Below are 26,523 nucleotides of genomic sequence, written 5' to 3'. Positions count from 1 at the left end.
CACTGATTTTCTCATTCATATCTGTAGGTTAATCCACTGAAACTGCATAGAGAATTCATTGAGAAAGAACATTTAAAAATCTTTCTCATTGCTTTTGATTAAGTTGGCATCTATATTCCTATCTTTTAAAGAAACTGAAATGTGTTTTTAGTTGCATCTTTTGAATTTAAGAGTAAAAAAAATATCCTGTAGGTCTCTCTTTGTAGCTCAGTCCTGCTTGTGTGTTCTTCAGTATTTCTGGTTTAAGCACCTTACTCACAGTGGTTTTTTTTGCAGGCAGTATAACACCAACTGTGGAGCTGAATGGTCTGGCAATGAAAAGAGGAGAGCCTGCCATCTACAGGCCATTAGATCCAAAGCCAATCCCCAATTATAGAGCAAATTATAATTTCCGGGGCATGTACAATCAGAGGTTTGGACTCTTTCTGTTATTTTAATTTTTTTATCCTTATGTCCTAAATCTTCATTAAGTTTCTAGGTTATTTCAGAGTAAAAGAAAACTAAAAATTTTGGTAAGGAGAGTCTGCAGTGTTATTTAGAAACATGCATAATTACCTCCTAAAAGAGACAGGTGCCCATAGCTCATCAAAAGAATAAAGATGTGTAAAACTGCATTTATTTTTTTTATGTGTGTTAAAAAGCACATTAAACAGCCATGGCAGTGAGGAGGCAGAGCATTAACTTCAGAGAAAGGTTTTGCTTTTCTTTGCTGTCATGTCATGTGATTAGAATCTGTGGCATCAAAAATGAAGCAATCTTTTCTTAGAAATTGAATATAAAATTGGAAGGACTGCATTTTGATAACTGGCTTGAAACCATTCTCAAGTTTCTGGTTTTTTAGCCATTCTTCTTGGTCAGCTATCTCAGTTCCTTAATCCTCAATGTTTAGTTAGGAAAAATCCTTTATTTCACAGTTTAAAAAGCTATATTCAGAACTATGTAATTTTTTTATCTGAAAAGCTTTCTCTGAGATAGGTTTTTCCTCATTTTTCCATATTTGTCCCCAGAGGAACTATATTAAATCAGGTCTTTTGAAGCTCCAAAAGTGAGACAAAATATGATCTGTAATATGAAATGTGTGTCAGAACAGGTCAGAAAGTTCTAATCACATGTTTTATCAGTGGAAAATGTTGTCTTTTTAATAAAGCTTGACTTGATGGATTTCATGTTCATTTTTATGCATCTCATAATTGTCAAATGGCTTGAGGGTATGAACTCTGAAGGAGTATTTTAGTTCAAAATTACTCTTCATTAGAAATTGAATTTATTGCAATGTTGAAAAATTAAGGGGTTTAAAAAAAAAGCAGCATTTCAGAATTGTCGAAGGAAAATATTTCAATTTACTTAATTCTATTTTACGTTTCCCCAAATCATGATAATTTGGTAAGTGTAGGGTTTTAACACTTCATTCTGAGTTTGATTTTTTATTGTTTTTTAAAATTTGCTTGGCTGGTGGGTTGTGTTGTTTTATAACAGCAATACCTAGAATTATAGAAGACAAAAAAACCCCAATATAACCTGGAAGAAACCCTTTAATTATTCTGTGGAACAGTGCCTGGTTTTTGTATCACTTGTCTTATATTTCTAGTCACTGCTGACCTGTGTCTCTGCTTACATCCATCATGGTTTAAAAAGCTAATTATGGTGCTTGAAATGAGTTTAGTTAATATTTAGAAATCCTTCATTTATTTGAATTGCTTTTATAGTGAGATTAGCTTGACTAGCAGATATAATGCTATACTGGAAAAAATGAAAGCTAGTTAAAGGCATGAAATCTGGAATTCTGGAATCTGAACTTAATTATGGAAAGGTATTGGTGGAAATAGAATGTCAAAACACTCAGCAGTTCGTGGCTCTTAATATTTCTTTTCATTGAAAATGATTAGTGTGTCTAGCTCAATTTATAAGTTTGCTTCTTTGAAAACTTTCTTGCATGAGAGCCATGTTTTGGTGTTAGGGTAAAATGATACATGAAGGTTATTTTTCTGGGCACATTAGGTAGCCAAGGCCACTTGATTTTTCTGATCACAAAACAAACCAGCTAGGTGGAATAGAAGTCCACAATCTGTGCTTGTTTTTTCATTGTGCTTATTTGAGTGCAGTTACCCATGCAGAATAGCTAATAATACTGTGGTTAGTAAATTGGATAATAACTAATAATATTTACTAAGTAGTAAATAACTGGACATACCTGTCTATCTGCATGAACACATACCTGCTGTGTACATGCCATGTATGCACACGAATGCCAGAGGAAAGAGGAAGCAGAAAAATGATCTGTGTAGTACTGTTGATGGACTACTGTGTTAGAAATAATTGTTCATTGCTTTGTTTTGCATAGGGAGGTGCTGGCCCTTTATTATCACAGTAAGAAGGCACTTAGACTTTGTAAGGCATCATTTAAATGCTGTTTGTTATACCTGCCGGTTTAAGTAACAAGTATTACAGATAATCTTCTATGCCTTCTATACCTTGGGCCCTGAGTGGTGTGGCATTGACCAGGACTGTACCCCATGGGCACCACATCATGCAGACCTCAGCCTTAGCAGAGATTAACCCCTCTTGGTCATTCACACTCTTATAGGATTTGCTTACCAGGGGACAACCCTGCCAGGAATAGTCAGGAATGATGGTCCTGTGAAAACTTCCTGCTGTGCTGTCAGATAAAGGCAGGGCCATGCAGGTGGTACCAAGGGGGAGCTGCCCAGGGGCCTATCTCTTGCCACAGGTCTGTCCTGTGGCCAGGGGATTTGAGCAACACAGCCCTGTCCTGTGAGCTGTGCTGGGCACGGGTCCTGCAGCTCAGCACAGCCCCCATGGCTCAGCCTGGCTGTGCTGTGGGCACTGGCTGTGATGGGCACCATCCTGCACCTCCTCCAGTCAGCATTGCTTGGCACCTCCTAGTCACCCTCACCACAGGCAAGTCTGGAGACACAGTCTGCATTGGTTATAATAGCCAGTGAAGTCTGAAGTATAAAGCATATGATGCAGCACTGTATTATGTTCCTGTGGTATAATATGCTACATTTATCTTCTTCTACTGCCACATTATATTTAGCATTCATTTGCTGATTTTTGGGAATTGGGTAGTGGAATAGAAGTACTGTTGCAGTACCCAAGTAAATGCAGACTATATAGACAGTTAAAAACAAGATTTGAAAATTAATGTAGATAAGATGCTGCATGAACCTTTTTTTAATTTTCATTAGTTTCTGACTGTAGATTATTTTCTGTTATTAAAAAAGATACATAACATGTTAAATAAATTGGAAGCTTTGTCTTTTATACTATGTCCGCATTCCCTTTGCTGATCTCCGTTTAAAGAAATGTGCTTTTCAAATAGAGGAAGATACAGATGAAGATTAGGAGGTTGCATTAGGGAAACTCTGGTACTGGCAAGACTAATGTCTTGAGGAAAAAACAGATTATTAAGTTCATTCTAGGCCATATCTCTGTACCAGTAAAGTCTAGTGTTTCAAGTGGCACAAAAGATCCTTTTCAGTATCTCATGGAAACATGATCTGAGAGTTGCAATTCGTATGCAAAGTTGATGGCTAGATTCCCTGCCAGGCTAAGATGATTTATGTCAAAGTGGCAGTGATTCCTCCTCCTTCATTTGTCCCTAGCCTTTGGGGCCCTGAATATTTCCTTCCTCCAGCACTGGAAGTTGAGCTGGTCGGAAATTAATCAATTTTTGGGGGGAGAGGAAAGCAGAAGTTGCTCCTCGACTTAGAACTGTACTTAGACATCTTCTTTTCTAGTCACACGGGAGCTTGTGCCTTCACCAGAGAGGGGTGGGGTGTGTTTGGAAAGTAAGGGCAACTTAGGCTGATTTAAGTGTGTGAAGGACTACTCTCTCACATGCCTTGGAGCATATTTATATGGGCAGTATGTTGCACAGAGGATGATGAAGCAGGTTTGTAAGGGGCCAACATCCATTGGCAAGGTCTGAAGCTGATGGTGTAAATTTACAGTGAAGGTGATAGCTATGTGATAGGTATGTCCTTTTCATAGGGAGAAGGACAGCAAACAAGTGAGAGGAAAAAGGGAAGGTTTTTCTACTGCTTAGCATGGAAGGCAAGCGATGAGATATCTTAAATGAGCATCCTTCCATAGGTGTTCTCTTCAATGCAACAAATGTTCTCAGTAACATTTTCCCTTAGTAATTCTGTGGTTTTTGTCAGGACATGCTCTAGCTACCTGTTGCTTACAGTGCTGATAGTGCTGCACCAGGGTAGGTGTTGGATACTGGCTGTTTATAGAGCTTTGTGCATGCAAAACTCAGCATAGCAGACAGCAAGACATTTAAGGCAGTGTTTAACTCTGTGTTAAGGTCTTAGCCTTTAAGTCTCTTCCTGTGCTAAGTTAGGAGGTGCAAGGCAAGTCAGTGTCCCTCTTAGGGTAGCTAAGTAGATAAAACACAGTCCAGCTTGGAACTGGATGAGGTATGAATGTTTTCATCCTTACTCTTCACTCAAGATAGTGAATGCAGTACTGCTAACTTGTTAACAGCATTGGGCCATTGCCATTATACTGCATCTTGTGACAGGCTGATGAAGTCTGTGTGAGGCTGAGCTGAATCATGTGAAGTTACCAGCTTAGGTCTCTGGTAGCTTGGGTATGTGTATACTTCTGTTCATTTATTTCACAGTTTAGATAACAACTTGGAGTCTTCTCTGGATTTTCTTTATTGAAGTAAAATCCATGCAAGTTTGGTAAAAGAAAGTTTGATGGCCTCTGATATGACAGAGCTCTTAAAAAAGTTGTCAACCCTGAATCCAGCCAGGTTAGACAACTTCTTATTTAACAAAGGTTTCTGTATTCCTAACAGAGATTATAATAGAGGAAAATACTCTTTTGGCACTCAAAATTTACCAGTTATATACAACCAATTTGAAAGCTCACAGGTTGGAATTTCAAGCAATTTTGCAACAAAAGCGCACTAAGGCCTTCCAGTTCAAACACTATTTGTTACAGAAAAGCTAAAAATGGTGAAGATTTAATTTTTATGGCTTCTTTAAGAGTTTTCCAGGCTGACTCTGGGGAAGGAGGTGCTGTTGCTTTCAGCGCTGGGTTGCTAACTGATGTAGCTTGCGTGTTTGTCAGCCCAGCATTTGGCATGAGTCAGGAGAACTGGCACGCTGCTCAGCACAGCCCAGGCCTTGAGACACCAGGTCAGGTTTGAAAACTATTGGCAGAGCTGAGGACAAAGCATGTGCTTACTTTCATATCTGTAGCCAATGCTAGAACCCATACTCCCTCGCATCTCTGGCTAAAATGCAATTGGCTTAAACCATGTAAAAAAGAATTAAAAACACAACTGCTTAAATGAGAGCAGTTAAAGAAGAAAATAAGGTATCAATTCTGACTACAGGGTTGTCCAACTTGCCTTGTTACCATTGAATGCTGGTTTTATTTTTTTCTTCAGTTAGAATTGAAGAGTCATTCCTGAAGTTTAATTGTCCTGAAGTACTTTCAATTATAGAATGTCTATAAGTGACAGAAGAAATTATATCTTACAGACTTACCTAAACGAAGAGTTTTCAGCCAGGAAATAAAACCACTAGAAACTGAACAGCAGCTTTTGATGTTTTAGTTTGGAAAGTAACGTTAAAGAGATCATAAAACCCAAACCTTGTGTTTTAGGAGAATTCAGAAGTTGTTTTCTTAATATATAAAATTCCTTAATATGTGTCTCACCACAATCTAGAGAGCTTGAAAAATCTATATATATAAAAAAAGAGGTTTCAAAATTAAAACCACTTGTGAAATATAGGAACAAAGGAAATACAAAACAATGACAAGCTAAAGAACGGAAGTAAAATAATTAAAGCAGTTTCTTGCTTGGTTTTAAGGAATTTGGATGGTGTGATAGCTCTGCAAGCATGTCACGCAAAGTGGTATTGTGCCTTGGATAAACTACAGCTTCTGTGCACTTGGACAGTTTCTGCTGCACTGAGCCTTCATCTTGGTCTACTGTAGGGTTGCTTCTTCCTGCATGTATGTTGTGTACTGCAGACTAAAGAGAGGACTCTTTCTCCTCAGAGCATGGGAGAGTGCACAAACCATTCCCCATCTTCTCTTTTTTCATAGCTCTGCCATTCTGAGCACATTTTTCTTTGATGTTAATTAGTGCTTCTTTACAGTGCCATTTGCAAGACCAAACTCAGAAAAATAAAGCAACAGCATATCCTTGCCTCTTGTGGAGCCAGCTACTCTGCCTGGTCACAAAGCACAGACTATCATCCTACCTGGGCTTGTAGTTCTTACCTGCCAGGTACTCAGTTGCTGCATGGAACTGTAGATTTCTCTGCTCCTGAAGTGATGTATATCAGCCCTGTGGACCAGTGCCTAAATACTGAACAAGCACTTTAAAAATGAGGGATAATAAAAGAAAGCTTGAGGGCTGGTCTGTGGCCAACTACATCTGCAGCTGCTAGCTTCATAGTGGACTAACATGTTATCCAATCTAATGATCAAAGAGAGAGCAGACTGTGTGATTATGGGATAAATTACTAAAATTGTCAAGTCATATTAATAAAAGATTGTATGGTGAAAGAAGGGAATAAAATGAAGAGTTTGTTTCTTTTATGAATGCTGACCTAAAGATTTAATATGTGCATCAAAGGGAAAATATTTGAGAGAAGTGTTACTTGACATGAGTGCTTAGTAATGCAGTCTAAATCCTCACCCAACTTCATTTGTTTCACAAAAGTTACATAGTCCTATGAGGGGGGAAAAAGGAAAATCTAGCCAGAAGAACAGCTGTGGAAGCCAAATTTGAAGTGAGTGGGTTGCAATGCAGGAGACAATGTAAAAATCTATTGATATTAGCATCTCCAAAACTACACCTACAGTTATACAACCCAGTTAGCTAATTTACAGAAAGAGAATGAGGTCTAAAATTTTCATGACCTTTAGATGTTCTCCTGGGCTGCTTGAGCACCCTGTTTACCTTCTAGCAAAAGACAGCTCTCTGCATGGAGAGCCTCATCTGTTTGAGGCACAAATATTCCAGTGCATAATATAAAAGGCAGTTGGATCTGAAACACTTCTATCTCTTATTAATTAGATCAGCCAGCAGCCTGGAAAATGTAAAATTCAGATTGGTCCAGGCAGTCTTTTTTTTACTCTAGGCACATGATTAGCCTAATATCTGTTGCTCAATTCCCATTATTGAGGTTTTATGTTGGGGCTTGCTGCAACAGAGGAGGATTTTATGCACAGCTGTGTGTAAAGCAGATTTTTTTTCCCAGGCAAAAATGCTGTGGCAGATGTGGGACACTAAGTTGCCTAAACATAGGTCTCTGGTGCCGCTTGAGACATCGCAGGGTGTGTGAGACATCCACATGGTACCAATGGATTTAGCAGAAGACCTGGAGGAGACCTTTACTGGAGTGGCAGCGGAAGGTCAGGCAGAAGGTCAGGAAGGTCAGATACCCTAGAGCATTTCAAATGGCCCTGTGTAGCTAAGTTTAGGCAATTGACAGAATCCCTAAAAGTGATGTTCAGTCATCGTAGCGTTTCATATAATCCACTAGGACTCCAGCTATTTGTGAGAAACTTGTCTGTTCCATGGGTCAGTCCTGTGTCACATCATGTGGATGTTTAGGTACATGACTCCATCTCAAGTTGTACTGTGTGCTTGTGTTCAGGCAGCTAGGTGCAGTTCTTCAGGGTGCTGGTGGGATTTGGATCCAAGCTCAGATGCCTTTCAAATAGTCTCTGCCTGTGCATTAGAAAGTCTCAGTCTCCCCTTATAAATAGTGGAAGGATTAGGCAGAACAATTTCTAGTCCAGAATGCTGTTTGTCGTGCCTTAAGCTAGGTTGTCTGTGTTTTGTATGGATCTCTCCAGAGCTTCACTTTTATAGCAACTTAGTGTCTACACATTAACTAAATACCTAAATTTAGGCCTCTGAATCTAAGGCTGAATCCTGCTCTGAGAAATAATCCTAAGAATGTTGATTTGCAATAATTTTATGAGTGCTATAGTGGGAGTAATTTGACTGTCGCAGTGGAAGGACTGAAAAAAAGACAAAAATCTCTCCCCGGAGAGAAGTGGGAGAGAAAAGTATTAAAAGAACAAACTCTTTAGGGACATATCTGGGTAACAGCAGTTTTGAGGAGAGGCAGGCATGCAAGCACTGAATTGCTTTTGATTGAATAAGGTCCTGTTTTGCTGCAAGAAGCTGTTTGGCTGGAGAGACCAGTGCCCTTGCTCCCCACGTGAAGTGAACCCTCACTCCTGGGTTGTGTTGAACTGATCACAGCAAACAAATCTCTTGGTTTGTGGGGGAGCAGTATGAGGTGCCACAGGGATTTTTACTTTGCTACAGTTGTCAGCTTCAGACCTTAGCCATAGGGTACAACATTCTTCCCCCAAAAAAGCCAGAGTCAGAGGTGCTTTGCCTGCATTTCCATTCAATGTTGCAAAATTCTGTCCTTAAAATTTGTACTTTAAGGATTGAGAGATGTGATGATAAAAATGTTTACTGACTGACTTTGCAAAACCTCCTTTCTGCATTCCTCACACTCCTCCCAGTAGTTTGGGAAAAGAACCTTGGAAGAAATATTAAAAACTACTTGAAAATAGAAATTCAGAGTTTTTTTAAAATAGGTTATATCTCCTTAATTCTGAACAATAGATATCAATTTCAAAGGATTAAAACTGAGGGAAATAAAGAATAGTCCAAAGAATAATGCAAGTGATTGTTCAGATTTAATTATTCAGCTGGAAATAGCTGATTTAGACCATTAGATGGCAGCATGAATTTGTGCAAGAATTTCTCAGCAAAAGCATTCTCAAAAAAGTTGCCTTTTTCTATTCTGAAGCTTTTCATGACTTTAAAATGTCATAATTCCAGCACAAATCAATTTAAACCAGGTTTTCTGCAAGGCTTTGTCTCATCATTTTCTTCAAGTTTTCCTCTTCTATAATAACTGAGGCTCTAATGCAGTAGCTTCAACAGCAGTTTTCCTTTTTTATGTAAATCTAGTGTGAGTAAAGGATGCCAGTTTGCCAGCAGTGACAATTAAGTGTTTGGTTTATCTGCACAAAGCAAGAATTCTGCATTTCATCATATTAATTCATTCCTCAGGCCTGCCCTAAAGACATTTCCTTAAAGATAAGGCTACAACTTGGCCATTAAACCTGCAGTCTATTTGTACTAAAGAAGCTTTCAGATTATTTGAACATCTATTTGCTTGTAAGGGACTGAGATTGCCAGCTGATACTTAATTCAGTTGTGTACATTACCAGTTGAGATAGGATTCAGATCATATCTAAAAGCAAAGCCTTGTACATCACCCTTTTATTTCCCCTGCTAGTGCATTGGCATTATGGTGCAATAATCCAGTCACAGACTTTCAAATTAATTCTTTGTGTTCATCTTCTGCATGCTACATTTCACTTCCCCTGGCCTGTTTGTTCCCACTAGTTGCCTGCCTCCCACACAGACATATTGTTACAAGAAAAGTGTTGAGTACAGCTGTGCTAAGATTTTTCTTTGCTAGTATCTGTTTCTAGGAAAGGAAAAGGGAGAAAGTCAGTCCATTTCCTGTTGGTTTAAAACAGCAGAAACATCTGTTTGTCTTAAGATAGTTTTCCCAAAAGAACAGTGGCAAGGGAGCTTGCAGGTGATGAGCTTTGCCATTGCCAGTAGCTATAAGTTTAGACAATAGTGATTATATGGTTGGCTTAAAACAAAATAAGATTCCTTAAGTGGCAGAGGATATTTATTCCTGCAGTAAAATTTTTGACAGCTAATGTTTAATTTCTACAGTGTTTTAAATCTTAAATATACATAGAGTATCTGGGATCAGAAAACCCAGATTCTGCTATGGAATCTACAGTTTCCACTAAATTCTGTCCGAGATTGATTTTTCTGCAGTCCCCTCACCCTGTTATCATGAATTTGCACAATGGACACAAAATGGTGTTGGGTGAGGTGTCCTGGCACAGGGTGCGTATAATCCTTCTGACAAATGCATCCTCTCACTACCATCCACTGCATTAATGGCTACATTTAGCCTCTAAGGGATCAATAACATATATACTCTTAAGTGTATTTACAGCATTACACTGACAGCTGTTAAAATAATGTTATGTAGGCTAAAAATCAAGTTAACAGAATAGAGAGCAAGGTTTGAGGTTAGTGTTCCAAGTACAGTGTCTCTTCATTCTCCAAGTCAATGCACTTACCTGGTATCATTAAAATCTTTTTAACCTTAAATGTAGAGCATCCTAGATGCTTCATTGCTCTTTGTGCCTAAAATGTGATGCTTCAGGCATGACATTTTACAGTATTGCAGCATTCTAATCACTCTTTGCTCAAGATGAAGTTGTTTTGTCAATGAACTTTTGGCCCTATTTGTAGAGGAGCTCCTAAGCCCTAATGCTTCAATCTTTTCTTAGTTAGTATTTTTATTCATTTTCTTTCAGGATATAGTGACCTTCCCAGACCACTTGCTTTCTTGCTTTATGCTGAGAGCATTGCCCTTGCCTTCTGTGGTCCTTGGCTCATGTTTGTACTAATTCTCCTGAAGCTTCTTCAGTGGACAATGTTCTTTACTTTGGGTCTTTAACTTCCTCAGATTTTTATCTGGTCTGGAGGAAATATATCTGGCTCCAGATGTGTCTCCCAAGCTTCAGATGTGATTTTTCTTGTTCTTACAGAGGCTGAAAACATAAAGAAGGGTAATACAATCCTGATCTTTGGTTTCCTAATGTTTGTCTTTCAACACTGCCCTTCCACTTGAGAGACTTCCTGTAAACCTTCTCATCCAAAGATCCTCAGAGCCAACAGCCTGCCCCAGCACCTTGTGAATCGCTTCAGTCTGTTGGCTTTGCAACTCACTGGGTGTTCTTTCTCTAGCCTGCCTTTAACACAGCCAACTTTACTTTCAGGATATGGACAGAAGACTAGTCTGGTTGGTATGTATGAAAACAAGCACTGATTCAGAATGCTTCTCCAGGAGCAGGAATATTTTGGGTGTGTTTGTTCTTTCCACACAGTTAGCTTTTTATTCACCCTTATCTTTTTCCTGTCCTTGTGCTGAACTAAGGGTATTTCAGATGGGACACCTGTGAGATAGTGAGTTCAAGGAAACAAGCTTGTGTGGCCTCCTTTCTTCTTATGGCCTTTCTGCTGTGTCCAGAACCTGAATATTGGTTACCAGTAAATATGTTCTCTTTCCTTTGCCTGCTTGTTTTGGTAATGACAGAGGTGAACTGCTCTTAGAGCTCAAACTTTACTTTGAGAGGTTGCCATAATTTTCCTGAGGGAAGCAAGCAGAAAGGTTAGTGGCTAATTTTTTTAAACAGCTTATAACTCTGTAAGATCTGACTGGAATTGTACTCTATCCCTACAAGGTCTTTGTCACTTTTGAAATGAAAGTTCTGCCACAGAATGAGGAACTATTAAATATTGTGAAGGAAGTTTTTAAAGATTCTTTTGTAACAGAATATGTGCAGTTTGAAGGCAGAACTTTTCACCAGGAATCACTGTGTTATAGTTTCTCTTCACATCTTGTCTATTATATTGATTTTGGTGGGTGCTTGTGTTCCGTGAAAGAAAAGTACAGTTAACATCTCTTCTGAAATGCCAGTTCACAGGATCTTCCAAAGATCTCCATGTCTTTGTAGGGTATTTTAAAGAAGAATGCCAGTTTAAGTTGGTTTTTACAGTCACAGAAAGGATAGGTGCACTCACAGGTGCTCATCAGGTACTTCGGCACCATAATTTGTTTGGCTTAAATGTTTTACTAAAATGGAGCTGAATCCCTCAGTGTTGTGATTAAAAGGGAAATAATGTCTGGACAAAAACCAGCCCGAAATTTAACTTTGAGGTTCTGTTCCACGACAGAGGAGAATGTGGAATATAGTCACATTATTTATTTAGATTCAAATGTGACACTAGTGTCAGGGAAACAGAAATGAGAATTCTTAAGGAGGTGGACATCAGCAGCAGAGCCTTGGTTCCCTTCAGTAAAGGTAATCTCTATGTTGACCTTGTTTAGCTAAGTCAAACATTGTAATAACCATTTCACGTGCAATGAAGAATTTCTTTACAAAAAGAGTTGTCAAGCAATAGAACAGGCTGTCCAGGGAAGTGCTTCAGTCACCACTACAGAGGCATTTAGTTTCACTTAATGAAATAGTTTTGTGGTGTACTTGTTAGTGCTGGGTTAATGGTTGAAATCGATTTTCTTAGAGTTCTTTTCCAACCTAAATAATTCTATGATTCCATTTTAACAGTCTTTGGTATCTCTGTCCTTCAAGACTTCTTTTGAGACCCTGTTCTCTACAATTCCACCTCATTTTATAAACATTTCTTATGTTTCCTACCTTTTAGAAAGTCTGCAACTTTGTATTTTAGTGTACTGATCTAATGTGATCTAGTTTTTTTTTTTTCTTTGTTAATATTCAGTACTAAATTTTATTCACTGGACCAACTGAGATCAGTCATTGTGCTTTGGTGACCACAACTGTGGCAGTCTCATTGCATTATGTATGCATTTTTATTAGCAGTGACTTGCTATTTACTTGTCAGTCACTGGTGTAAATCCATTGAAAGATTGAAAAAGAATATTAAATACTTAAAAAGAATATTAAAGGATATTATGTCTTCTTCCCTAGGAAATCTGCACTTTTTATGCTTTTCAGTAGAAAGGAGTCAAAGCACTGAAAGGCTTCACCAATAATTTTTGGTTTCTCACCTTTTGGCTCTTTACAAATCTTCTGTATGGTTAATTAAGAGACACCTTCCTTTCCCCTTCCAGGTGGAGATAAATCTTCCTTCTTAAGGCCATCCACTTTTTTTGTCAGCATTCTGGTATGATGTGCAGGGCAACTCTCGCTTTGCAATTGACCAAGCTCTCTCTCACATTTCTTTTCTTTGCAAGTCTGATGGCACAGAGGAGATTTCTGGATAGAAGCTTTAGCTGGCCATGCATGGCCATTTTTAGAGGTTGCAGAGTGGATAACTAGCAAGGTAGGGGAGTGTGCATCCTCAATTAACTGTGCTCATCTGCTGAGGGGTGGCTTATTAAATCAGAATTAAGTGTGCTTTTTCAGCTTGTTCTTGCTTTCAATCCTGCAATTTCCAGTTTTAAAGTGATAGGTTAAATTTCTTACTCATGATAATGCAATTTAATTCCTGTATGTTTACATTCCTTAAAGTGGGAAGAGAATGTAGAACAGTACACACTAATTGTTTGAATGGTGAGAATCACTTTGTGAGCTTTCTTGAGCCTTCTTCCTCTGTGGACCTTCTTCCTCCTTCAGGTTAATTAATTCCTATGAACTCCTAGCCCTGAGATGTTTTTACTAGTAACACTTTTATTAGTATCACATTACTGGCATAAGTATATGATGAAATGAAATAAGTGAGATACTTCATTCTCTCATTTAGTTAGTGTCTAGGCTGGCAAGTGACATTTTTTTTTTGACATCAGTTTCTTATATAAAAAGAAAATGATTCTGCAGTCAGATATTCAGCATTGTTTATGTTCTTTTACTGTAATGGCTATTTGGACAGCATTCTTAGTAACCACTCTGCATACTTGTAAAGATTAGTGAGTAATACAGTTCATGGGAAATTTTATGAGTTGAAGTAGATAAGAGTATGAGATGTTTGTCTTCTGGATGTCTGCTTTAACCTCTGAAATATACAGTGTACATCACAGCTTCATTATGTTTTTCCCTTTTATTCTTATTATGCTTGGTTTTGTATCACAGAAAAGAATATTTTCTTTTTCCTGATATTTATCTTTTCCTTCCCCCAGCCCCCAACTCCATTTCAGCACTGTCCACTTGACATTTTCCAATGTCTTTAACTCTGGAGGCAGTATTCTTGTTATGTTCCTATATTATTTGTGCTATTTTTACAGTCAAGAATAAGTTGACGTTTTGTAGACCATTCTCATTACTTAGTTATTCAGTTGATAGGTAAAAATACTTCTTCAGAGGATCATAAAATTTTGTTCCATTTTCTCATATTGATTCTGTTGGTTTTCACTTGTTTTTTCTACCTCAGTCTTCAATATACAGTACTTTGGGAAGTTTTTCTCATCGTCATTTTTCCTCTTGTTTTTTTCCCTATTACTTCTTCTTAGCCTTTTTTTGTTCGGTTTTTTTTTTGTTTTTTTTTTTCTTCTTACATATCTCTTGCACTAGTTTCTCTTTAAGAGAGAGTACTTGGGCTGGTTTTGAGACTCTTCTGGAACTTTGACAAGTGCTTCATCTTAACTTCAGGGGTTTCAGTTGAAGAAGAGAGAGCAATAAAACTGGAAGCAGAGACTTGAAATTACTCTGAAAGTAGTGCTCCACAGCTAACTCAGTATGTTTGCTCTATTACTTGTCAGCTTAATCCATGATGCTTCAAACTTCTAAACTTAAAGTGTCTGTAGCTTTCTGTTGGTTTCTTCTAATTACTTGTAATGAGCAACAGTTCTATTTTTTACTTCTTGTTGTACATATTTGCTATAAATGGTAAACAATCAGTAGTGATAAATGCAGAGAGTAAATATTGAAATATTTATTTCAGTCAAATGTCTATTGAGCAACTTGGAATTCGGAGAAACAGTGATGTGGCAATATTATTGTCTTGTCATCACAAATTCTGCTGGGAAGATTCCAGATTAGTTAATGTTATGTTAAACTGAATCCTCCTCCCTCTTGTTTTTCACTCAGGAATGTTTCGATATTGTGATCGTGGAAATATGAGTAAATTCTTTTTCTTACTAAGTTACTCATACTGCTTGAAGGAAATACATAGCCTCTAGCTCAGGAAAAGAAAAAAAAAATAGAAAAGGGAATTATCATTAGCTTCATGAAAAATTCCCAGACTCATAACAAGGTTCAAAAGAAAGTAGAAATAAAGACAGACAGAAAGGTATAAAACTCAACTTGAAATTACTGTGTATTAAAGGTAGATTGTGTATGACTAATGTGTTAACCTTACATGTTATGTGCCAACTCATTTTTTAGGTAAAGAGAGTAAAGTAAATCTTTTATTTGTGGGATTCAGTTAAGCATTTTATTGCATTAGATAAGGATAATGTTTTCATTAAACTGAAGGAGAAGGGGATTTGTATAAGAAATGCAGGGGGGGAAAGGAAAGAAAAATAATCAGCAGTATTAAAAGTCAAGCTAGGAGGAAGATTATTAGGTACAGTACTTCCAGTTTTAGAATCAACCTTTTAAGTTATTTTTGTTAAAGGTGTTTGCACAAGAAGTAGGAAAATGTTCATGAGATGTAGAAGGCATCATAGGCAGGAAGACTTGGGTGATAGAGAGGACTGATATATTAGAAATGCAATAAGACTAGACTTTCCAGTCTAAAATGGAAGATTAATAACAGAGGCACTAGTAGTACTAACTCTGTTGTCACCTGAGGGTTATTCAGTTGAAAACCACAGAACAGAAGTGTTATATTATTAAGTATTTGCAAGAGAATCCGAGAACTAACGTGGTTGAATTAGTGGAGAGGAAAATGTGATTTTTAAGATGTGTTGAGCAAGATATTTCTGGCATAGATACATAAGTATTCCTATTATACAGAACACTGTTTGCCTTTTATTGGTATGTTGTCTATCATTCTTGGCTTTTGTATTTCACAATGGCAGCAAGTATGGGGAAGGGCTGTGAGGGATGATCAAGACAGTGGGTAGCCTTTTATACAGAAAAGTTCTGAAATAGTTTAACTTGTTCCCTTTCAAAGCAAAGGCTGACAGGGAGTAGGAAAGCTCATCTTGGAGGGTAAACAACCGAAAAATAAATAAGCAATATAAGTTATGGGACAGTATTGACACGAAACAAAATAATGTATGTAAAAGTATAGCCAAGGTGAACAGTAGGAGATTCCTAAGTATCAACTCAGCTTCTAGTTCATCCTCCCAGCAGAAGCAAGTAATCTCATTTGTTTTCTAATAGACCTTAACAGATAAGGAGGATTACATTATGCAGTTGCCTGCAACTCATGGATTTTGGCTCTTTAATGTGGGATTTTCTTGCATTCTTTCATTTGAAATAGAGAAAACATTTCTATGTTTTAAAATGGGAAGCATCTTTGTTATGTTTTCTGACTATTTTTTTAAAAAATGGACAGATGCTTTTGAAAGTCTTTCGGTTAATAATATGTTTCCATCACATGGTTTTCTTTACAATTCTTACGTAGTCACTTAAACATTCTTTTGCTTAGGGATTTTCTATAACTAGGTCAAAATTGGTTTCATAAATGACCATAGCAAATACCAAATAGAGAAAAAAAATTGAATAATTCAGAATTAATTAAATTCATTTAAAGTTTTAAAAGATTTGACTTATAATTTAGCACCATCCTTCAAATGAATAATAATCTGGGACAAGTATACATGAGTTTTCTTCTTTTAATTCACATCTAGGTAGCTGGGAGGAGGTCAGCATTCAAATAAGGGATGTCTGTGGCTAAAATTGATACACAGTGTGTGCCTTGCTCGCTTTACATTAAAAATGGTTTTGGAGGATTTGAAAGTAAGCTAGAAGAGAACAGCCAGACTAATTAATCATAGAATCATAGAATGGTTTAGGTTGGAAGGGATCTCAAAGATTATCTTGTTCCAACTCCCTGCCATGGGTGGGAACACCTTCCACTAGACCAGGTTGCTCCATGCAACCTGTACCAGTGTCTCACCACCCTCCCATTAAAGAATTTCCCACTCATGTCCAGCCCACCCACCAGCACCCTCCAGTCTTCTTGGCAGAGCTGCTCTCAATCTGTTCATCGCCCAGCCTGTGTTGATACCAGGGGTCACCTCTACCCAGGTGCAGCACTGTGCGCTTGGTCTTGTTAAATCTCATGAGATTCCTATGGGCCTGTTTATTGAGCTTGCTAGGTTCCTCTGGATGGCATCCCATCCCTCAGGTGTGACAACCTCCCCACTCAGCTTGGTGTCATGTGCAAACTGGCTGAGGGTGCACTCGATCCCTTTGTCTGTGTTATAAATGTAGATATTAAATAACATCAGTCCCAATACAGATCCTTGAGGGACACCACTTGTCACTGATGTCCATCAGGAGAGGGACACTAACTGCTACATTCATGCTGCACTGTCCAAACACTTTCTTATCCATCTAACAGTCCATTCATCAGATGTGGTTCTTTCCAGTTTAGAGAGCGGGATATTGTGTAGAGTGGCTTGGCAACAAAATCCACTTACTCCCCTCAGGACTCTGTTGCAGCCCATCAGGTCCCAGAAACTTGTTTATATTCAGGTTCCTCAGGTGGTCATTAATCTGACCTTTCCTTACAATAGGGACTTTGGTGGTGTGGGAGAGGTTGCCATTGAAGACTGGCAAAAAAAGTTGTTGAGTACCTCAGCCTTCTCTTCACTTGTTGTTACCAGTTTTTCAGCAGGGAGCACTTTCTTTGACCTTCCTTTTCTGGTTAACATACTTGTAGATGCCCCTCTTGTTATTCTCTACATCCTTTGCCAGGTTCAGTTCCAGCTTCACTTTGGCCCTCCTCACCCCATCCCTGTACAACTGTGCTTCATCTCTATACTCTTTCCAGGTTACCTGTCCTTGTTTCCATGCCTCTGCATTTGCTTCTTTCTCTTTAGTTTGACTTGCAGTTCCCTACTCAGCCACACAGATCTCTTGTTTTTCTTGACCAGTTTCTTGTTCCTGAGAATTGCTAGCTCTTGTGCTCCATGGAAGACTTCACTAAAGATCTGCCAGCTCTGTTTTGCTTTCTTGTCCCTGAGAGCAGTCTCACAGGGGACCCTATTGAGTATCTCCTTGAATATATGGAAGTTAGCTTTCCTAAGATTCAGGAGCCTAAGTTTACTCTTTACCTGACCCATATCCCTCAGGTCAGGACTGGAACTACACCAAGTTCACTGGTCACTGTAGCCCAGGCTGCCTCCAGTCTTGATGTCCCTCATTAGCTTGCTTGCATTGGTGACTAATAGATCCAGTATCACATCCCCTCTGGTAGGGCTGTCTATTACTTGGTTCAGGAATCATAAAGTAGAATTATCAGGGTGGGAAGAAACCTTTAAGATCATCAAGTACAATATCAATGCACCACTGCCACTCTTATACCACTAAACCACAACATCCAGTGCCTCTTAAACACCTCCAGGGGTGGTCACTCCACCACCTCCCTGGGCAACCTATTCCAATATCTCACCACCCTAATCATGAATTTTTTTTTTCTAACATCCAATCCCAATTGCCCCTGTCTCAGCTTAAAGCCATTTCCTCGAGTCTAAACAAACCCAGCTCCCTCAGCTGTTCCTCATAAGACACATTTTCTAGACCTTTCATGAGCCTTGTTGTGCTTCACTAGACATGCTCCAGCTCCTCAAACTGAGGGACCCTAAACTGAACACAGTCCTTGGGGTATGGCCTCACCAATGCTGAGTACAGGGGGGTTCCTTAGTCCTGCTGGTTACAATATTGATACTGATGCCATTGGCCTTCTTGGCCACCTGGACATTCTGCTGGCTCAGATTCAGCCGGCTCATATTCAGCCAGCTGTCAACCAGCCCTGCCAAGTCCCTTTCTGCTGAGCAGCTCCTCCTGCAGCATGTAGTGCTGAATGGGGTAGTTGTGAGTGCTGGACTTGGCCCTTTGCCTTAGTGAACCTCATGCAGTCATCCTTAGCCCACTGATTGCCTGTGCAGGTCTCTCTGCAGAGCCTTCCTACCCTGCAGCAGAGCCACACCCAGCTGAGTGTCATTGGCAAATTTATTGCACTCAGTCCCTACATCCAGATCGTCAGTAAAGAGATTAAACAGAGATTAAACAGGTCCAGCCCCAAAACTGTGCCTTGGCAGCTGGCTGCCAACTGGATTTAGCTCCATTCACCACAACTCTCTGGGCCCAGCCATCCAGCCAGGTTTTAACCATCAGAGAGTCCACCCATCCATGCTGGAAGAAGACAGTTTTTCTAGGAGGATGGTGTAGGAAATAGTGTCAAAAGCTTTACTGAAGTCTGGGTAGACTACATCCACAGCCTTTCTCTCATCTACTAAAGTGAGTCACTTTGTCATAGAAGGAGATCAGGCTGGCCAAGCAAGGCTTTCCTTTTGTACATGTATTTTGGCTGGGCTTGATCCTCTTGTTGTCTTGTATGTGCTATGCAATGTCACCCTGGATGATCTTTTTCATAACCTTGCCTGGAACTGAGGTCAGGCTGACAGGCCTGTTGTTCCCTAGATCATCCTTCCAACCCTTCTTGTAGATGGGTATTACATTTGCTAATTTCCAGTCAGCTGGAACTTCATCAGTTGACCAGAACTGCTTTTAGATTATAGGGAATCTATTGCAATTCACCAGTTCCTCCATGACTCTGGGGTAGATCCCATCTGGGCCCATAGTCTTGTGGGTGTTTAGTTAGCATAGCAGGTCACTAACCATCTCCTCCTCATTTACAGGGGCTTCACTCAGCTCCCCATCACCAGCTGCTAGCTCTGGGACCTGGGTATTCTGAGGACAGCTGGTCTTGATATTAAGGACTGAGGCAAAGAAGGCATTAGGTATCTCTGCCCTTACCTCATCTCCTATCACTACTCTCTGCATTTAACAAATGCTGAAGACCTTCCTTTTGCTGCCAATGTATTCATGGAAACTTTTTTTGTTAGCTTAAAGTATAGTGGCTAAATCAAGTTCTAGCTGTGCTTTGGCCCTTCTGATTTTCTCCCTAGATGACCTTGCAACATCTTTATAGTCCTCCCAAGTTACCAGATCCTCCTTCTAGGGGTGATATATTCTCTTTTTCTTCCTAAATTCTCTGTTTAATCAGGCTGGTGAAGTAGTTGGAGTCTCCTGGATTGCCTGCAGCTCACCCTGCTACTTTCCCAGCAGATGTCAGGGTGGTTAAAGTCCCCCAGTAGGACAAGAGCCTGTGAGCAAAATCCTTCCTGGAACTGGAGCAACAAGGCTTCATCTATAAGCTCTGCTTGATCAGGCAGCCTAGTCTGTAGTAGACACAGTTCAAGAATAATGGACTGTAGCTCTCAAAAGGGGTACTTGGAAAAGAGAGCCTCTTTGTTCCCAGGTGTTGTTGTGGATCTGCTGAAAGAACCAGAAGGTTCACTGTGTGGAGACAAAAGTGACTATACTGGATGTTTCCTTCTTCAAACCATAGAACTCACATCTGTAAGAAATGCACGTGGCTAATGGACTGCTTAGGAAAATAGGATATAGCCAGGGAACAGCTGCACTAAGCAACTTGCTCCCCTAGAGAAATTTCAAATGTTGCAGAGAAAAAGTTGTTCACAGCAAATGCTCTTTCCTACTCCCCTGCATGGTCTGTGGCTCTCTATCCCTCCACTCACAAAGCTCACAGCATTTTCCTGATTAAACAGTGCCAGCAGGGCTGCCAGCTTGATTGAGTTCTTATGAAAAAGGAGCCAGACAGAAAAAGTGCAGAGAGTGACCCTTTCAACAGAGCTGGCATCTGAAGAATGACTTTCCCATTCTGTGTTGTAGCTCATATTTTAGTGGCTTTTATCTTGGCTGCTGAAATATGGTCCCAGTTCCTCTTCACTTTGCTAATATTATGGAGTGGGAATAGGGTAATACTTCCTGTAACACTTGTGTAGTGGGGAAGTAATTGAGTTTACTTGTTCTTTTTTACTTGGTTTAAGAATATGTTGACCATTAGAAATTAGAGAAAATTTCACTGACGTTTTAGTATGAGGCTAAATCTAAATAAAATTCCTGGTTTCTGTGAGCTGCATCTTGCACTTGCTTTTTTTCCCTTTCTAAGAAGAAGGTAACAATATTTATCAAAACCATTTATGCCACTGAGGAATCCAGAGAAATGCAGGAAATGCAGTATGAACACATAACGTATGTACTAATACTTTATTTGTCTTTGTGTGTGTGGATTTGATGGCCAAAAAGGAAGAGGCCCCAAGGGCTCCTTAGTATGCAATTAATATTTTGGCTAGAAAAGCAGCAGATTGTTTCAGTATGCTTACATGTTATGACATCATATTCCAGTAAAATTATAATGAACAGAATTTTTGTTTGTCTCTGTGGCAAACCAAAATGAGTTTTCTAATTGTCAGCAGACCTTGGTGATTTATTTAATTATAGTGGCGCCCACTCACACCAACTTAGTTGAGGTCTGTCAGCATTTCTGTTATGAACCCCTATTTTTAGGGGTTTATAACTAGTTGTAAATATTTACTTACTGCTGAAACTTGACATCAAGGTCACATTCATAGAGCAAATATCCTTTTTCAGGTTGACTATTCTAGTGGCATTAGCTAAAAAGTAGATTTTAGATGCTGTGAACTTAAAGGGAATAAAGGGAACCTGCTTTCCAGACCTCTTATTTGAAGAATCTTTTTAAGAATCTCAAATGTCCAGAACAGCCAGATGAAAATGAACTTGTTTTTATAGGTTATATGTGACTGATTGTGTATTACCTGTTATTACACTTTGTTTTCTTCCAACTGAATGTATCATTTCACATGCCATTTTGTTGTCTTCTAGTCTTACAATCTTCTTTCATTTGGCTGTGTTGGTCAGCTTACGTTCTGAGGAGTGTGCCAGTATCATCTGAAAATCTCTTTTACATAAGCATTTTCTCCAAGGAAAACCCTAGCATTTGTAGCTGCCATGTAGAATGCAGGAAGATGCATATTTTCTAAATGAAGATAATTTAAAAACTTTTAGAGACCTAATGAGTCCATATGTGAGGTGTTACTGTTCGAAGTCCTGATTCTTTCAGTTCTGTGGCAGAACAGAGTGACAGAGGACTGGGCTGATGAGTAGATGTTCTTCTGATGGAAAATATTGTGCTGATACATTATTGCAGAATAATCACTAAATTCTATATAAATATTCCAAAGATTGCTAAAGCTTTCAGCCTTTCTGATAACTCATATGTAGCATACTAGGAAGGTTGTTAATGATCAGTGGCAGATACAGCATTTTGCCTTTGCATGGGCTTGTTCTTTACATGAGTGTACATCTTCAGGGTGCAGAAACATTCATTATTAAAACTCAGTTTAATTGTCACACTGTAATTTCAGACTGTAATAATATGTTTACTTTTGAGGCTTTTGTTAATACAGTCTCTGTCCTCACTGAAAAGAGGAGGATGTTGTTTCCTTTGACATGCTCCTTGTTGTAGAGAAGCCAGTAGCCTCACAGATTTTGTTCATTTTCTGAGGATTTCAGGTGTTCCTTTGCACTTTCCTGGCAATGCTCATATTATCAGTGCTGTGTTACAACTCTGCTTGAGGCCAAGGAGAGCAAGAAAAATTTAATCAAAACCATGTAAAAGCCTAATCATTCTGGCGATGCCAAAGAGCTGCATGAGGCTCTAGAGCCACAGGCTGAATATCATTTTTCCTTATTATCACATAAATAGCTCCCTAAACACTCTTTAAATGAAAAGGTGGGGAGGGGAGAGGGAAAAAGAGAAGGCTTGTTGTGGGATTTGAGTTTATAAAGTGGATTAAGTTCATGTGCTTTCCTCCTTTGCAGGCAGTGAGGAGAAAGGTAGGTCTAGTAACTCAACAGGAAACAGGAACTTCTGATGGATATTGTATTTTCCCTAAATCTAGGTAGTTGCTAACAGCACTACCTCATTTTTTCCTCTTTAAAGGGGATTGTGAAGTAATGAGGTGGGACATGCTATCAAGGTGCCTACTGCTTTTGCATGACACAGCTTGTCTTGTGCTAAGCAGCAGCCAACACATGCAGCCATTTCCAGTCCTGCATCTTCTGGGATGGTGGGAAGATTCCTGGAACTCTTCAAGGAACTTGAGAGTACCTGTTGCTGCAGGGAAAAGAGAAGTGCAGGAGGCTGTGGCTTCTGGTAAGCTCTAGCAGCTGCCAGTAGGCTCTGTCAGCTGCATTGAACTTTCCTTCCAGTCATCTGATTAGAGAGGGTCAAGCACCCTCTCAGCAGGTACTGGGGAAGAACACATGTAAGTGCAGGGCCCAGAGCACTGCTCCCAGAGAGAGCCAGCAGGCACAGCAGAAGATGCAGAAGGGAGTTGGAAACTCTGCTGAGGATGGGGTTGTGCTCAGCAGTGCTGGTGATGCACTACCTGGCACAGTTCCTAGCACCATCTGGAGCAGCTCTCCTGTTACATCAGAGACCTTGAGTCAGAGCTAGCTCCAGAGCTCTAGCCAGGCTGTACAGATAGTGGTCTTGTCTGCAGGAGGTGTGCCATGTCAGAGGATTTGTGTTACCAAAGAAGATGCAGGAAGATGTCAACAAACTGCTGACATCACTAGATCAAATGAGTGAGAGATCACTTGGATCCTCTCTAAGACCCTGCAAGTACAAGAGCATGAATTCCCAGCCATACCAAAGGAGGAGCAGGGAGAGTCACTGCTTATTGGGCTGGGAAACTGGGAGGGAGTCCTGTGATGCCAAGAGATGGAAGCTGGTAATTTTTGGCATTGGTAGGAAGTTTTGCTCCATCTGCAAATCTGCAACAATATCAGTGCCAAGTGTTTGAATTCCATTAGGCATGTAGGAACTTTGTAATAGTTTTCCAGAAAGTGTGGTCTGACACTAGAACAGGTCATCCAGAGATGTTGTGGAATCTTCATCCTTGGAGACCTCCACAATACCTTGGACAAGGCAGTGTAACTTCAGATCTTGACCATGTTCTGGATGCTGCTTTGGACCAGATAATCTCCAGAAGCCTTTCCAGCTGGAGTTATATAATTTTATGAAAATGTTACATAAGCAAAATTATTTCCAGGCCTTAATAATTCTCAATAAATGTGTTAAACTATAAACAGTGTTAAGCTGTAAACAAGAAAGCAAAGTAAATACCCACTTTTTGCATGTCATAGAGGCAACTTAGCTCACTCCTCCAAGGCCCTATAGCCAGAGGTATATTTGAGCCATTGTTATGCTTGGTTCTTTCTATATAAATGTAGTTTTAGAGTTAGGCACAAAGTTTAGGGACATTGAGGCCAGAGTACTTACTCACACTTGTCTGCTTCTGAAGTGTGCTGCTCTCTGATTAACTTTGTATTTTGTTTTACAGTTGGAATGACTGGGTTACATTTATTAATGAAAATTCAGAAAGTTGTAATATTAAAAAGTTGTCATCCATGTCCACAGATGAAAGTGGAGAGACCACACTTTAAAAAGGATCCTTTAAGAGGAATAAGGAAAATAGAGTATTGTGTTTGATTGAATCTGGGTTGAGTCAATCTAGTTTTGTTGTGATGGAACTTGCTTTTGTCCATGCTTTTGGAATCCTGGAATCCTGGGCTTTCTTACATTGCTGTAAAATATGAACAAGTTATTTGTCAAGTGAGGATCCATTTCTGCTAGGTGTATTCTCTGTCATATGACTTTGCTGTCCCTTAGAGCTGAGCTATGATGACAGGTGTCATATGAACAACCTCACAGTCCTTCTTCCTCCATGCCACTTCCTCCATGCAACTCTGTGGGACAGAAGTTGTCTCCCAAGCAGGGCTTCCACTGGAGTTTTGGATTCTCCTTAGGTGAGAGAGAATTTCATCTTCTCAAGACTCAAACCAAGAGGAGAGCAGGGCTAGGCTGTTGGGCTGATAAACAGTAGAGCTCATTGCAGAGTTCCACAAATGTAGGTGAAGAGCTGGTTTGCGCATAGGAGCTGCTGTCAGAGTTACCAACTGTCTTGCTGAGGAACAGTCCGTGCATTTGAATCCTGGGTCTTATTCTGGGAGAAAAGATAATGTTTTATCCCCAAATACTACTCTATTTTACATAAAATGCATGGGTAAAATTCCTAACTTGTATTGTTGTTTTCTTTTCATGACTTCCTTCCAGGTATCACTGCCCGGTGCCTAAAATTTTCTATGTCCAGTTAACTGTTGGCAACAGTGAGTTTTTTGGTGAAGGAAAGACTCGTCAAGCTGCTAGACATAATGCTGCAATGAAGGCCCTTCAAGCTCTTCAGAATGAGCCTATTCCAGAAAAATTACCTCAGGTCTGTGCTTCAGGAAACTTTTTTTTTTTAATAACTTGCTTGCTATGTCTTTAAGCAGCATATATTGCTGCTTAAAAATTAAGATGTTGTGTCACATTTTAAAAAATACTGAACAGAAAAATTATTCTCAGAATAATCTTTCTAAATTGAAAGCAAAAATATAATAACATTTCCCAGTCAAAGAAGCCAAGTACTTGCAAGACCTCTGGGAGCAGCTGAAGACCACTTGGGATACTGTAGGTTCTCAACAGCAGGTGTGTGTTTGCAGGAGACTAAATTCAATCCTCAATCAAGTAAATCTCTGTGGCTTGATTATGCTGAGGTTAAGGAGCACTGGTTGCAGGCTAGTCATGAACAACACCTCTGTCACTTCATGGGTTAGAGCTGTAGGTGGCTGGAGAAGGCTGGAGGTCACACTTTGCCGAGATCATGATGGAGAGAATACAAAGTGTTGCACTGTGTAGAGCTGAGTGTAGCTCTCCAGAGAACTGGAGATTGATTGAAATAGTGTTTAAGGGCTTCTTGGTGCCAGGGTTCAGGCTCCTCCTTGCTGCTGCCCATGAGAAGTGCACACAGGGCACCATGCAGTGGTGGGGTGTGCTTTCACCATGGGACATGGTCCATCTTAGTAAAACTCTATTTCCTTCAGCAAAACTGGCCAGCTTGATTATCTGTGGAAGATGATTGATTCATTGCTCCTCAAACATCGGGCATGGATCAGAGCCAGTGCACATCATACTCTGGCTGGCCTCAATTCCATTATGAGGTTGAGCCTCTTTCTTCCCCACTCCCTGACAGTGTGCTGCTGAGGGAGCAAGGACAGGCCTGCTGGGACCCACCTAGTAATCCCATTAGTAACTCAGTGAACTTGACTGGAATGGGATCCATGGAATATAGCACAGTAGTTACTTACTTAGTCTATCTTCTGGCCTTCATGGCCATCCTTAACACAGCCTTCTGTGTATTCTTCTTCCATTTCAAGCTGTCATGTTTTTCCTTTTATTAGAAAAACTTAATAAAGGATAAAATCTTTTATCCATATTAAACCACTGAAAAGGAGTATTTCCACCTTAATACCTAATTGGGCAAATGTGTAGAAGAGCATAAGGTGAGCAGAAGCAAGAAGCAATCAGCCAACAGGGCAGGGCTGCTGGTGAATGTGCTTTCACAAAGAGCTATTGTGTGTCTGCCAAAGCACCTCTGCTGTCTCATAGATGTGAGGCTAAGAAAGGCCTTACAATTGAAGTGTCAGTTGTGGGACTGAGGATCAAATTTAAATCCAAAGTGTCTGAGACACTCCTGAACATATTTTATCTTCCTAAGGCTTGAAACTTTATTGCTCAGTACTAATGTCTGAACCTTGATCCTTCCTTTTCTCCACTCACTGTTAGGTTCTCTGCTATGTTTGGTGGAAAAAATATGCAGGGTGTTAGATTGTAGGGGCAGAAGGGACAATGAGGGATTTTCTGGACAGATGTGTTTGTATTGATCATGAAAATTTAAACTATAGTTTCTAGTTTAGACTATACATATCTGGTTAAACTAGAGTACAGCTAGAAAACCTAAACAT

The 26,523-nt window shown here is 39.6% G+C and overlaps 1 protein-coding gene across 3 annotated transcripts in view; it reads left to right on the top strand.

Moving 5' to 3' along the window:
- STAU2 (staufen double-stranded RNA binding protein 2) overlaps positions 1-26,523 on the top strand; it is a 171,384-nt gene that overhangs the window by 27,633 nt on the left and 117,228 nt on the right. For all 3 annotated transcript variants that reach the window (XM_071421075.1, XM_071421058.1, XM_071421068.1), the window contains 2 exons: positions 277-412; positions 24,794-24,953. In XM_071421075.1, the coding sequence (XP_071277176.1) occupies positions 277-412; positions 24,794-24,953 (296 nt within the window). The remainder of the gene's footprint in view (positions 1-276; positions 413-24,793; positions 24,954-26,523) is intronic.

The sequence above is a fragment of the Agelaius tricolor genome, unplaced genomic scaffold (genome assembly GCF_023055355.1).
Source record: "Agelaius tricolor isolate 1412-34295 unplaced genomic scaffold, bAgeTri1.0.p SCAF_2, whole genome shotgun sequence".
Lineage (NCBI taxonomy): Eukaryota > Metazoa > Chordata > Aves > Passeriformes > Icteridae > Agelaius > Agelaius tricolor.
Note: the sequence above shows the minus strand (reverse complement) of the source record. Positions and strands in the feature narration are given on the sequence as shown.